Source organism: Manis pentadactyla, chromosome X (assembly GCF_030020395.1).
Source record: "Manis pentadactyla isolate mManPen7 chromosome X, mManPen7.hap1, whole genome shotgun sequence".
NCBI lineage: Eukaryota > Metazoa > Chordata > Mammalia > Pholidota > Manidae > Manis > Manis pentadactyla.
In genome coordinates, this window is record NC_080038.1 from 69588613 (window position 1) to 69603507 (window position 14895).

Sequence of the window (14895 nt, forward strand, 5' to 3'; positions counted from 1 at the left end):
CTCTCTACAAACCAGATACTAATCCAATGTTCTGTTTCTGCCAGCTAAAGAGCCTTGAAAAGTTAAGGTGGGAAGAAGCTTAATAATCATACCTATATGGATATCCATGATATTTAGATCTGAAAATAGAGAGCATCCAACTGAAGAATAATACAATGAGTCCAATACCAGCCACACACATTACTGCAGAAAGACAAAAGAGTAAAATTAGCATGTTAAGCCTACGAACCAGGGCATAAATTTTAGTCAACACTTCTAAGAGTGAAAGGCAAGGCCTATAATTTACTGGTAAATCTCAACTTTCCAACAATTTTCATCCCCATTCTTGTATCTTCATGAGTCTGCTTTCCCCTTTAATTTGCTCCATTACAATTTAATAGAGTAGGTCCATTTACATACTTGTGCAATTGTATGAAATAATGAATTCCTTTAAAGCCATCAGTCAAGAATTTAGTTCTAGAAAATTTTACTACTGAAAAGAAATCACCAATTCACTTAATTAACTTTTAAACCCTTAGCCTTATTGTATTGATAAACATTGGCTTAAAGATGTCCAGGAACATCATTTTGACAGTCTCACTTTAAAGTACTTTATTTCTACACTGCCTCAACATGGATTCCTCATTTGAATAATGAAGGTTAAAAAAACCCTGATTTGTAGCCTTAAATTCATAGCTCTCTCCATTAATCTCTTATGCTCTGGTTTAGCACTGCAGTTACTAACCTTAACTCCAGAAATTGACCTCACAATGCTTAAGTATGATTCTTGTAACTTGAAGTTCTTTTGAGTCCCTGGACTAAGACTGGCTAAAAAGCAGAGAGGAAGGGATGTGGGAAAGCATTTGTACTACAGCAATGGGAGCTGTAGGGAAATATATTATTGACCATAACTAAAAACAATCTTAGTTTTGTTATACTTAGCAAACAATTCTTTTTCCTTTTTAAATTTTCACACAATATAATTACGGGCTAAAATGTAAATGTCAGGTATATTTTTTTATGAGTATTAACACATGTTCATTGTAGAAAAGTCTTTTTTTCCTAATCAAACGCACACATGCGTGTTTGTGTGTACAAAATATGTATGATCACTCTGTATATGCTTGTATTCTACTTTTTCACAGACCATACCTAAAAGTGCTTAGGGCAGTTCCTGACACATAATAAGTGCTAAAGAAATGTTTATTATTATTTACGATTATTTCATTAGGTTAGAATCTTAGAAGTAAATCAAATTGTGATTATTTTAACATATGTGCCCAAAATATTTTACAATTTAAATTCATGTGAGCAGTGTAGTACTCAGATGGCCTTTTCCCAATAATGAATACTGAAATAGGCAATTTTTAAAAAGTCAAGCAAAGAAAGGATGTATATTGATTGGATAAAAAACTGATACATTAATTTTGTTTTTATAATATGCAAAAATTCATTTCAATTCAGCAAAATAAATATCTCCCAAATTTGAAATCCAATGTCATCATCTTTTTTCTAGAAAAAATAGTAAATGGACTTTAGCTGGGTCAATTTGATGACATTGAACTTTTAACCATTAAAGGAAAAGTCTGACTTAAACTAATTTCATGTAAGTAAAATGAAATTATATTGTTAGCATTTCTTTGCAACAAATACCATTATGTGAATATTCTAATATATAAGAGTCCACCCAGACCAAAAGGAAAAGGACTATGATTTTAACAGATAAATGGCAAAAGACAAAAACACTTTTTACAGAAGGGAAAAACACAAACAGCTAATACATTTTGGAAAATGTTCAAATTCACTAATAACCAAAGAACAAAATAATGTAACATTTCCCCCTTAGCTGATTTAGCAAACACACACACACACACACACACACACACACACACACACACTTTTAATAAGGCTATCTAATGCTGATAAAGCTACAGTGAAACAAGCATTCTTAAATACCATGAGTAGTAATCTAAACTATTATAACCTTTGGGGAAAGAATTTGATATCATCACTTTAAAACATCAAAAGAACTGAAAATACTCATATGCAGGACCAGTCTTTCTACTTCTAGAAATTTACCTTCAGGAATTAATACGAAATGAGGATAAAACTTAATGTACCATGATAATCACTAAAGAAATATTATAATGGAAGTTTGAAAAAACACTAAACATTTAACAAAATCAGAATAGTTTAGAGCATAAATTTAAAATTATGTATAAGAAATTACTTATCAGTGAATTATATAACTCCAGTTAAAAAGGGTGGATACAAAATTCAAAATTTTACCCATACTTTCAATAATGTTTTTACAAATGGAAGGTACTATATAACAATATGAAAATGATTAGCTTTTCAATGGTGGAATAATGGGTAAACTCTTCCCACAAACGTTTCATACTCCTATTTTCTCCATATTTTCTATAATGAGCTTATATAATTTTTATAATAGTAAAGAAGTAAAATAACTAAGGGAAAAGTCATAGAGGATATTTTTCTGTATTAAAGGCAGAATTGTTAACATTTAGACACATGACTTACTCTTTCGCTTTCCAATATCCATGTCAGATGTAGCAGCTTCACATAAAAGCACCATCCCTAAGGTAACCCCACCATCTTAGAAAAATTATTTAAGGAGAAACTCACACAGACACAAACACATACCACTTTAGTATTCCTAGTCTTTTATGAAGAAAATTTGAAGGAATAAACCTTCAACTCTTAATTACAAAGAACTGTAACTAAACTAAGTAATTTTGTGCCTACACAGAAAGACATCATAAGAAGTATTAAGGTTGGACAACTGCTTCATTTGTACAAATAAACATTGATTTTTTTTTAAAGTCCCACTATTTAATTTAGAGATGAAATATGAGCTTTCTTGAAATTGTACTTTGAGATAACCTTCCAGGAAATTCTTTCAACTATTGTTCCAACCTCATACACATTCAAAAATATTAAATAGCCATTCTGAATAATATTTCAACCACCTTCCATAAAGGAACACACTTGAAATGTGTACATTTAGAGAGAATAGCAACTATTTGAAAAAAACTTCTCAAAAATTCTCCAGTTTCAACAATTAACCTTTAAAGCACAAATTTTTACAAAAATACCTAATTTTGTCCTATTTTAATAAAAAAGAAAATCCCACATGCCATGATCTCACTATTCAGCTTAATAAAGAAGCTACATAAATACAGAATAGATTTGCTCATGCAAATAGGGTTATACATGTTATAGTTGGATGCCAAAATAAGCAAAATTGATTTTTAAAGCAAACAGAGTGTGTTCTAGTAGAAAACAGAGATTCACACCACAGTTTAGGAATATAAACAGCAGTTAAAAATGCCAAATTAATTAAGTATACACACATACACATTGTACGCTACAGCATGTGGGTATAATTAAGCAGAAGGGGGAAAAATAGGTTCTCAGATAAGGCCTGAATTTATAATTGGCTCTGTAATTTGTCTATTTATCCCTTCATTACCATTTTGCACTGTCTCTTCAACAGCCTCGTTAGGGATTATGCTCATTGATCATGTTTTTAGATGATTAGACAAGTCTTCTCCAGTGATTACTTTTTCTTACTGCAGTTCTTTATATCCAGGTATATATAAAGATTGCTCATTTCCATAGGCTTTGTTTACAGGGTACTCTAATTTATGGTTGAGACTTGTTTTTGAAACAGTTTGTTCTTGTATCATGTTCTACATGCTTTTTCTTTGAATGAGCTTTTCACTTCGCAACATGCCATCCAACATCTTTCTGTGCTATTCTCAGCTATCAAAAGCTATGATGCACTTTTATATATATTGTTTCATTTCATTTATTCATTCTTTAAACTTTTGCTAACACTTCCTACTACATGGCAGGCACTATTGGTTATTGGAGTAACAGAGTTGGATGAAATATAGACCTTTCTTTGGACAAGTTTATGCTCTAAAGGGGTATACAAACAATGTAAATAATAAATAATTAGCTAATCATGATTCAGTGTTAATCTGGGAGAAATGAACAGATAATAGAGGAGGTGGAATTCCATAACATGCAAGAACTAAGCTAGTAAAAGCTAGTAAAATTAAAGTGTATTATATATCATGAAGACAAAGATATTTGCATGAAACAAACCATAATTACAAAATTGTGGGAAAAAATGTTTAAATTACTTTATTAATCTCCAAAGTAGATTTAAGCAAATTAACAATTTAAACAATGACCTACAATTTCTTTCCCTACTGAGTTAGCAGCTTAAAAAAATGAAAATACATGATGATTGTTAAGACTTGCCAGGGATATTAGTGCACATATATATTTCTGGCAGCAAATATCCCTTCCTTTTAGCAAAACCCTTTTGAAAAACAATTTGGACAAAACATCAAGAGCAACAGATTTGGACATTTGTTTCAAATCTTACTTCTTGGGAATTTAGAGATATGCCAAATTATTTTTATATCCAAGAAAACAACTTTGCAATATTCAACAACAGAATAATAGAATTGATATATCAATTATATAAACATTATAAGACTATTTTTTCCTTGCCTGTGTTTCATTTCTACCATGCACTTTTGTAACTATGAAGGCCATATGCTATAAAAAATGCTTATAACACATTAAAAAACCAACCTGCATGCAAAGTATGTCTAAAACTACCAAAAAAGGAGCTCCTCCCCATACCCAAATACATATGTATAAAGAATGCAAAAGAATATGCAAAAATAAATGCAGATTTTAATGTTAGGGTTTTAGATTATGGGTGAAATGTTCCCATACTGCTGCTTTGTTTTAAATTCAAGTATATTTAATGTATGATTCCACTTAGGTAACGTTAAAAATAGGTTAAATTAATACATGGTACTAGCACTCAAGACAGTAGTTACCTCTGGGCAGAAAGGTAGCAATTAAGCAGGGTGACAAGGTAGGGGATGCTCTGAGATATGAGTGAAGTTTTATTTCATCATCTGGGTGTTGAATACACAGTTGTGTTCATTTTTTGAAACTTCATCAAACTGTACATTTATGAATTGTGAGCTTTTCTACATGAATACAATACTTCAAATAAAAAAGTTTAAAATATAATTTAAAGTTGCTTAGTACATCAGGCAACTCATACAGTTTGCTTTATTATTCATGAAGTAAATTGTACAATATTAAAATAATCATAAATGTGTGGATATTTCCTAAAATCATTACTACTTAATAGTAGTCTCATTCTATTAATTCTTATCAAAATGGTAACTTTTGAGTTTTGAGTCTTTAGGCTGTGAACATTAAAAAAAGGGCAGGGGGGCTTTAAGTTTTCCAAAAAGTTCCCTATCTCCAATGAAGCCAAAAAGTTCCCTATCTCCAATGAAGCCAAACAGCTTTATTCATTGTCTTGCTATCATATCCAGTACATAGTGCTTGAAGCAGTCTTGTAACCTGCACACATCTGTTTGTCCCAGTACTATAAGCTCCTTAGACAAATCATATATTTAGAGCATTTAGCAAAATCATTGCCTACAAAATATTAGTTGAACCTTCCCAAACACTACCATAAACACCAAAACAAAATAAGGAAAAAATTTAATCCTGGAGAAAATTCCTACCTTTCCTCCTATTAACCAAATTTACAAGAAATTCTATATTCAAACAGGCATGGAATCTAATCCAAATGTATGTAAAACCTTAAGTTTATGTTTAACCTTCAGGCAGAAGAAAAAGAAAATTCCAATTTCTTAAACTTCTTATATGACCACATTAAAAAATTTAGAACAAAAGTGAAAGACCAACAAACAGCAAATTAATTAATATTTTAGAATTTTAACTGCCCCTTTGCTCCATTGTTCATTTCAAAGTATACTTACTTGTGACCATTACCAAATTTTGAACATTTTCCAAGGTATAACAATTTGTTAATCCACCAAACCACAAATGAGCATTTTCAACGTACATTCTGAAATAATTTGAAATAAGTCAGAGAAACACAAATACCATATGATCTCTCTCACACATGAAATTAAAAAATATACATTTTATAATTTTAATTTTATATGTACATAAAATAAAAACAAGCTTACAAATACAGGGAAAAGATTGGTGGTTGCCAGAGCAGGGGTGAGGGAGGGTGGGAGAAATGGGTGAAAAAAATTTATTTATTTATTTATTTATTTTGGTATCATTAATCTACAATTACATGAAGGATATTATGTTTACTAGGCTCCCCCTTCACAAAGACCCCCCCACATCCCCGTTCACAGTCACTGTCCATCAACATAGTAAGATGCTGTAAAATCACTACTTGTCACCAAGTTCACAGTCACTATCCTTCAACATAGTAAGATGCTGTAAAATCACTACTTGTCATATCTGTGATGCACAGCCCTCCCAGTGCCCCCCCAACACTATACATGCTAATCATAATGCCCCCTTTCTTTTTATCCCGCCCTTATCCCTCCCTTCCCACCCATCCTTCCCAGTCCCTTTCCCTTTGGTAACTATTAGTCCATTCTTGGATTCTGTGCTTCTGCTGCTGTTTTGTTCCTTCAGTTTTCTTTTGTTCTTATACTCCACATATGAGTGAAATCATTTGGTACTTGACTTTCTCCACCTGGCTTATTTCACTGAGCATAATACCCTCTAGCTCCATCCATGTTGTTGCGAATGGTAGGATTTGTTTTTTTCTTATGGCTGAGTAATATTCCATTGTGTATATGTACCACATCTTCTTTATCCATTCATCTACTGATGGACATTTAGGTTGCTTCCATATCTTGGCTATTGTAAATAGTGCATCATACATAGGGGTGCATCTGTCTTTTTCAAACTGGAGTGTGGCATTCTTAGGGTAAATTCCTAGAAGTGGAATTCCTGGGTCAAATGGTATTTCTATTTAAGCATTTTGAGGAACCTCCATACTGCTTTCCACAATGGTTGAACTAATTTACATTCCAACCAGCAGTGTAGGAGGGTTCCCCTTTCTCCACAATGTCGCCAACATTTATTGTTGTTTGTCTTTTCAATGATGGCAATCCTTACTGGTGTGAGATGATATCTCATTGTGGTTTTAATTTGCATTTCTCTGATGACAAGCGATGTGGAGCATCTTTTCATATGTCTGTTGGCCATCTGAATTTCTTTAGTGAACTGTCTATTCAGCTCCTCTGCCCATTTTTTAATTGGATTATTTGCTTTTTGTTTCTTGAGGTGTGTGAGCTCTTTATAAATTTTGAATGTCAACCCTTTATGAGATCTGTCATTTTCGAATATATTCTCCCATACTGTAGGATACCTTTTTGTTCTATTGATGGTGTCCTTTGCTGTACAGAAGCTTTTCAGCTTGATATAGTCCCACTTCTTCATTTTTGCTTTAGTTTCCCTTGTCTGGGGAGATATGTTCAAGAAGAGGTCACTCATGTTTATGTCTAAGAGATTTTTGCCTATGTTTTTTTCTAAGAACATATGGTTTCATGACTTACATTCAAGTCTTTCATCCATTTTGAATTTACTTTCGTGTATGGGGTTGGACAGTGATCCAGTTTCATTCTCTTACATGCAGCTGTCCAGTTTTTCCAGCACCATCTGTTGAAGAGACTGTCATTTCCCCATTGTATGTCCATGGCCCCTTTATCGAATATTAGTTGACCATATATGTTTGGGTTAATGTTTGGAGTCTCTATTCTGTTCCATTGGTCTGTGGCTCTGTTCTTCTGCCAGTACCAAATTGTCTTGATTACTGTGGCTTTGTAGTAGAGCTTCAAGTTGTGGAGTGAGATACCCCCCCACTTTATTCTTCCTTCTCAGGATTGCTTTAGCTATTAGGGGTCTTTGGTGTTTCCATATGAATTTTTGAACTATTTGTTCCAGTTCATTGAAGAATGCTGTTCGTAGTTTGATAGGGATTGCATCGAATCTGTATATTGCTTTGGGCAGGATGGCCATTTTGACGATATTAATTCTTCCTAGCCAGGAGCATGGGATGAGCTTCCATTTGTTAGTGACCACTTTAATTTCTCTTAAGAGTGTCTTATAGTTTTCAGGGTATAGGTCTTTCACTTCCTTGGTTAGGTTTATTCCTAGTTATTTTATTCTTTTTGATGCTATTGTGAATGGAATTGTTTTACTGATTTCTCTTTCTATTAGTTTATTGTTAATGTATAGGAAAGCCACAGATTTCTGTGTGTTTTGTATCCTGCAACTTTGCTGAATTCCGATATTAGCTCTAGTAGTTTTGGAGTGGAGTCCTTAGGGTTTTTTATGTACAATATCATGTCATCTGCAAATAGTGACAGTTTCACTTATTCTTTACCAATCTGGATTCCTTGTATTTCTTTGTTTTGTCTGATTGCCGTGGCTAGGACGTCCAGTACTATGTTGAATAACAGTGGGGTTAGTGGGCATCCCTGTCTTGTTTTTGAACGCAGAGGAAAAGCTTTCACCTTCTAGCTGTTCAGTATGATGTTGGATGCGGGTTTATCATATATGGCCTTTATTATGTTGAGGTACTTGCCCTCTATAACCATTTTGTTGAGAGTTTTAATCATGAATGGATGATGAATTTTATCGAATACTTTTTCAGCATCTATGGAGATGATCATGTGGTTTTTGTCTTTCTTTTTGTTGATGTGGTGGATGATGTTGATGGACTTTCGAATGTTATACCATCCTTGCATCTTTGGGATGAATCCCAGTTGGTCATGGTGTATGATACTTTTGATGTATTTTTTAATTCAGTTTGCTAATATTTTGTTGAGTATTTTTGCATCTACGTTCATCAGGGATATTGGTCTGTAGTTTTCTTTTTTGGTGGGGTCTTTGCCTGGTTTTGGTATTAGGGTGATGTTGGCTTCATAGAATGAGTTTGAGAGTATTTCCTCCTCTTCTATTTTTTGGAAAACTTTAAGGAGAATGGGTATTATGTCTTCTCTGTATGTCTGCTAAAGTTCTGAGGCAAATCCATCTGGCCCGGGGGTTTTGTTCTTTGTTAGTTTTTTGATTACCACTTCAATTTTGTTGCTGGTAATTGGTCTGTTTAGATTTTCTGTTTCTTTCTGGGTCAGTCTTGGAAGGTTGTATTTCTCTAAGAAGTTGTCCATTTCTCCTAGGTTTCCCAGCTTGTTAGCATGTAGGTTTTCATAGTAGTCTCTAATAATTCTTTGTATTTCTGTGGGGTCCGTCGTGATTTTTCCTTTCTCATTTCTGATTCTGTTGATTTGTGTTGAGTCTCGTTTCCTCTTAATAGGTCTGGCTAGAGGGTTATCTATTTTGTTTATTTTCTTTAAGAACGAGCTCTTGGTTTCATTGATTCTTGCTATTGTTTTATTCTTCTCAATTTTATTTATTTCTTCTCTGATCTTTAATATGTCCCTCCTTCTGCTGAACTTAGGCCTCATTTGTTCTTCTTTTTCCAGTTTCAATAACTGTGACATTAGACCATTCATTTGGGATTGTTCTACCTTCTTTAAATATGCCTGGATTACTATGTACTTTCCTCTTAGGACTGCTTTTGCTGTATCCCACAGTAGTTGGGGCTTTGTGTTGTTGTTGTCATTTGTTTCCATATATTGCTGGATCTCCATTTTGATTTGGTCATTGATCCATTGATTATTTAGGAGTGTGTTGTTAAGCCTCCATGTGTTTGTGAGCCTCTTTGCTTTCTTTGTACAGTTTATTTCTAGTTTTATACCTTTGTGGTATGTAAAGTTGGTTGGTAGGATTTCAATCTTTTTGCATTTACTGAGGCTCTTTTTGTGGCCTAGTATGTGGTCTATTCTGGAGAATGTTCCATGTGCACTTGAGAAGAATGTGTATCCTGTTGCTTTTGGATGTAGAGTTCTGTAGATGTCTATTAGGTCCATCTGTTCTAGTGTGTTGTTTAGTGCCTCTGTGTCCTTACTTATTTTCTGTCAGGTGGATCTGTCCTTTGGAGTGAGTGGTGTGTTGAAGTCTCCCAGAATGAAAGCATTGCATTCTATTTACTCCTTTAATTCTGTTAGTATTTGTTTCACATATGTTGGTGCTAATGTATTGGGTGCATATGTATTTATAATGGTTATATCCTGTTGTTGGACTGAGCCCTTTATCATTACGTAATGTCCTTCTTTGTCTTTTGTTACTTTCTTTATTTTGAAGTCTGTTTTGTCTGATACCAGAATTGCAACACCTGCTTTCTTCTCTTTGTTGTTTGCATGAAATATCTTTTTCCATCCCTTGATTTTAAGTCTGTGCGTGTTGTTGGGTTTGAGGTGAGTCTCTTGTAAGCAGCACATAGATGGATCTTGCTTTTTTATCCATTCTATTACTCTGTGTCTTTTGATTGGTGCATTCAGTCCATTTACATTTAGGGTGATTATTGAAAGGTATGAACTTATTGACATTGCAGGCTTTAAGTTTGTGATTACCAAATGTTCAAGGTTAGCTTCTTTACTATCTTACTGTCTAACTTAACTCGCTTGTTGAGCTATTATAAACGCGGTCTGATGATTCTTTATTTATCTACCTTCTTATTCCTTCTCCTCCCTTCTTCATATGTTGGGTGTTTTGTTCTGTGCTCTTTTTAGGAGTGCTCCCATCTAGAGCAGTCCCTGTAAGATGCCCTGTAGAGGTGATTTGTGGGAGGCAAATTCCCTCAACTTTTGCTTGTCTGGGAATTGCTTAATCCCTCCTTCATATTTAAATGGTAATCGTGCTGGATACAGTAATCTTGGTTCGAGGCCCTTCTGTTTCATTGCAGTAAGTATATCATGCCATTCTCTTCTGGCCTGTAGGGTTTCTGTTGAGAAGTTTGATGATAGACTGATGTGTTTTCCTTTGTAGGTGACCTTTTTTCTCTCTCTGTCTGCCTTTAATACTGTGTCCTTGTCTTTCATCTTTGCCATTTTAATTATTGTCTTGGTGTTGCCCTCCTTAGATCCCTTGTCACGGGAGTTCTGTGTACCTCTGTGGTCTGAGAGGCCATTTCGTCCCCTAGTTTGGGGAAGTTTTCAGCAATTATTTCTTCAAAGACACTTTCTATCCCTTTTTCTCTCTTTTCTTCTTCTGGTACCCCTATAATGCAGATATTGTTCCGTTTCGATTGGTCACTCAGTTCTCTTAAAATTCTTTCATTCCTGGAGATCCTTTTATCTCTCTCTGCATCAGCTTCTCTGTGTTCCTGTTCTCTGTTTTCTAGTCCATTAATGGTCTCTTGCGTCTCGTCCATTCTGTTTTGAAGTCCTTTCAGAGCTTGTTTTATTTCTGTATTCTCCCTCCTTAGTTCTTGCGTATTTCTCTGCAGGTCCATCAGCATGGTTATGACTTTTGTTTTGAATTATTTTTCAGGAAGACTGGTTAAATCTATCTCCCTGGGTTCCTTTTCAGGGGAAGATGTAGCAGATGTCGAAGCTTTCTGGGTTAGTCTTGTCTGGATCAAATTTTTTTGCCTTTTCATGTTGATAGGTGCAGTGGTGAGCTACTGGTTTTCTGTCTGCTAGGAGAGCTAAGGCTTTCCCCTTGTTCCTGGCCTCTTTACTTGGACAACTGCGACCCCCTAGTGGCTGTGTTGTGCAATTGCGTTTAGACTGGGTCTCTGTATGTTGCCGGGCCGTTATGGAGGAAGCTCCCTTGCTGTGGGCGTGGCTAGCCTCAGGCCGCTGCTCTGTTATGATGGGGCCCCGGAGGGGTAATGGACAGGGGCTGTTTGGCTGTTTACCTCCGTGAGGGGTCTCACAGCTGATGCCCATGGGGTTTATGCGCCTGGAGTTCACTGGAACTTCCAGCTGCTGGACTGTGACCCAGAATGCTTCTGTCCAGCTGTGGCGTCCCTGTCTCTTTAAGACTTTCAAAAAGCACTCGCTTTTCTTTGTCACAGTGGCGCCAGCTTTGGGACCCACTCAAAGATCTTGCTGTCCTGTTTCCCTAGTTTCCAGCACCCCATGCATGCACTGTGTCTGTGCCCTGGCCCGGATGGCTGGGGCTGGGTGTTTAGCAGTCCTGGGCTCCCTCTCCCTCCCCGCTCCGACTCCTCTCCTCCCGCCAGGAGCTGGGGTGAGGGGAGCTCGGGTCCCGCAGGGCCGGGGCTTGTTTCTTACCCCTTTCACCAGGTGCTGGGTTCTCTCAGGTGTGGATGTAGTCTGGCTATTGTCCTGTGTCTTCTGGTCTCACTTTTGGGATTAGTTGTATTTGTTGTATTTTCCACAATAAATATGTTTTTGGGAGGAGATTCCCACTGTCCTGCTCATCCCACCATCTTGGCTCCGCCTCCAAAAAAATATTTTTATTTAAATAAATTGAATAAAATAAAGAATTTTATGATTTGAAAAAAGTATAAGGTTTGGGTTATAGTTTTCTTGCAATCTTCTTCCATATTGTGGGAAGTAGATACTTATTATTAATCTTTTCAGCTTACCATTCCATGGCTGAACAGATTAATTCTTGTGGCTCTGAGCTGGACTTTACTTTTTTTATTAAGGTATCACTGATATACAATCTTATGAAGGTTTCACATGAGCAGCACTGTGGTTATTACATTCACCCATATTATCAAGCCCCCCACCCACTCGACTGCAGTCACTGTCTATCAGCATAGTAAGATGCTATAGAATCACTACTTGTGACTCTGTGATATATTGCCTTCCCGTGACACCCCTACATTATGTGTGCTGATCGTAATACCCTTTAACCCCCTTCTCCCTTCCTCCCACCCACTCTCCCTAACCCCTTCCCTTTGATAACCTTCTCTAATGTCCCTTCTAGGAGGATGTTGCTGTTTTGTTCCTTCAGTTTTGCTTTGTTGTATACTCCACAAATGACTGAAATCATTTGGTACTTGTTCTTCTCAGAGCTGGACTTTATGTAGTAAATTTATTTTCCATATTATGTAAGAAAACTGTTTCGAGAAAATGTCATTTCTCCAAGGGTACTTCAGTTAAAACCAAATGCTTAAGTTCTTCCCAGAATGTTTCCCTTAAGTTATCTCTATTATTTCACTGGCACTGTGAAATAAAATGGGGAAAGATACACAAAACACAAACATTTACTAAAAAACATTTCCAAGGGTTTTGGTTTTTTTCATTATAATTGCTTGTATTTTCTAAATTTTCTTTATTAACCTATATTGCTTTTATAATCAGAAAACATTTTTCATTTCTTAAGGGATTCAATTACTCTTATTGATTTTACTCACATTCAAGGTTCTTAGCCTATTCTTAGCAAGTACAAATATTTTCAACAGAATAAAGGTTGAACTAGATGACCTCTCATTTATCTAGACTGATGAGATGAGAAGGCAAGGCAAATGACTTTATCATCAAGTCACTAGGCAGACAGTCACTAACAGCCTGGGCTACAACTGATTCCAACATGTCAACATTGGCTGAGACCTCTTGGCTGAGACACAGAACTTCAGAAACATTACATTTTTTTACCTTGTTTATTTCCCACAGAGTTACTGCTTATGTATTTGGGTGGGTAAACTGTGTTCAGTAATACTATGAAATTTAGACTCTTACCTATCTTATGTCAGTTATCTATTGCTTGCAGTTTACAGATGCATCAATTTTCAGACGTGAGGCAGTAAAAATTAGATGGGACTGAGAAAGTAAAAAGCTGACCTACCATTTAAGAGGATGGGACAACACACATGAAAAGCAGCTGCAAAGTTCACAGCAAATATTATTTCTCCCTAAGACATGCTGCAGCTGTAAAATATCAAAATAACCTATGTCTTTGAGTAATTACTGTTTTCTTACTCAGTGAGGAACATTATTCTCTAAAATCATAGAGTGATTCAAATTACATCAATAAGAAGGAAACATTCCATTCATGTTTGGACGATCTAAGTCACTCAATTTACAACCAAAGTACAGAGCTTCAAATAAGTAGTTTCTGAAGACAGCAATCCCACATTCATCTGAATTTTGTATAGTTTCCAGGAAACAGAACACCGGGTCCACTTCACAATCCAGACCTGATGCTGACCCCTTTATACTTAGCCTGGCTTTGCTTTGAGCTTATTAAAACATTACTTCATTTACATTTTACCTAAATTCCATCTTTCCCCCAAATCCTATAAGTAACAACTCTATCTTTCCTTAGGTAAGAAGTCTCATGGTTCCTCTGATATGCAGTCTCCCTTGTAGCAACAATCTAATAAACCTGGCTCTAACAGACTGCATGTTTGTTCCTGGTGTTCTTTAGCTGATTGAGCTAAGACAGATGACAAAGTATGATATTACGACTTGCATTAATAAGAGAGCAGCCTCAACCAAATTCTGTAAAGAGAATACGAGAATGTGAGAATACAGACAAAAAATGCAGCACCAAGGACTTATTTTAAAGAGGATACTAAACAGAAGAACAATGTGTGTTTCAGCTACAAACTGGGCTTGGCTGCTTCCGTGGATGTAATTCTGGGGGAGAGAAAGACAAAAATAAATCTTTAAATACACATACAAATTTTGGTATCCTAATCTTAATAACATTTTCAAACCCTATGAAATTATTAATTCACCTGATGTATGTAAGCATTGGGTCTGTGGCATTCACTGATAAATAAATTTGGATAAAATAAAAGCTGTTTCTGTGCTATTTATTATTTTTTTGTCTTTTCATATTTATACTATGTTTTTAACATCACAATACATGAGAAAACTAGTATTTCAGTGTGAGTACAATGTAAGCAAGTACTTCCATAAGACCATGAAGTACATTAACATAAACTCTACAAAGACAGGGCCTGTGTTTTTTTCTTGTTTATCACTACATTAAATAATACCTAGCACAGTGCCTAGAAACAATAGATGCTCAAGTACTTGACAAATTATTCCATTTAGTTGAAGACTGACTTTCATTCCTAGCCAACTTAGTCAAAAGGACTCACCAAATGGAATAAGGAACTTCCCACTTTGAAGAGCACTTATGGTCTTTTCAGCAACTGAAACTCATTAACACAGA

At 35.4% G+C, this 14895-nt stretch overlaps 1 protein-coding gene across 2 annotated transcripts in view; it reads right to left on the bottom strand.

Moving 5' to 3' along the window:
- Positions 1 to 14895, bottom strand: part of MAGT1 (magnesium transporter 1) — an 81049-nt gene that overhangs the window by 15852 nt on the left and 50302 nt on the right. The window contains exons 7-10 of one of the 2 annotated variants that reach the window (XM_036902669.2): positions 14288 to 14351; positions 2521 to 2595; positions 744 to 807; positions 93 to 183 (exon numbers count right to left, since the gene is read on the bottom strand). In XM_036902669.2, the coding sequence (XP_036758564.2) occupies positions 114 to 183; positions 744 to 807; positions 2521 to 2595; positions 14288 to 14351 (273 nt within the window). In that variant the 3' untranslated portion in view covers positions 93 to 113. The remainder of the gene's footprint in view (positions 1 to 92; positions 184 to 743; positions 808 to 2520; positions 2596 to 14287; positions 14352 to 14895) is intronic. The other variant, XM_036902670.2, reaches the window with a different exon arrangement.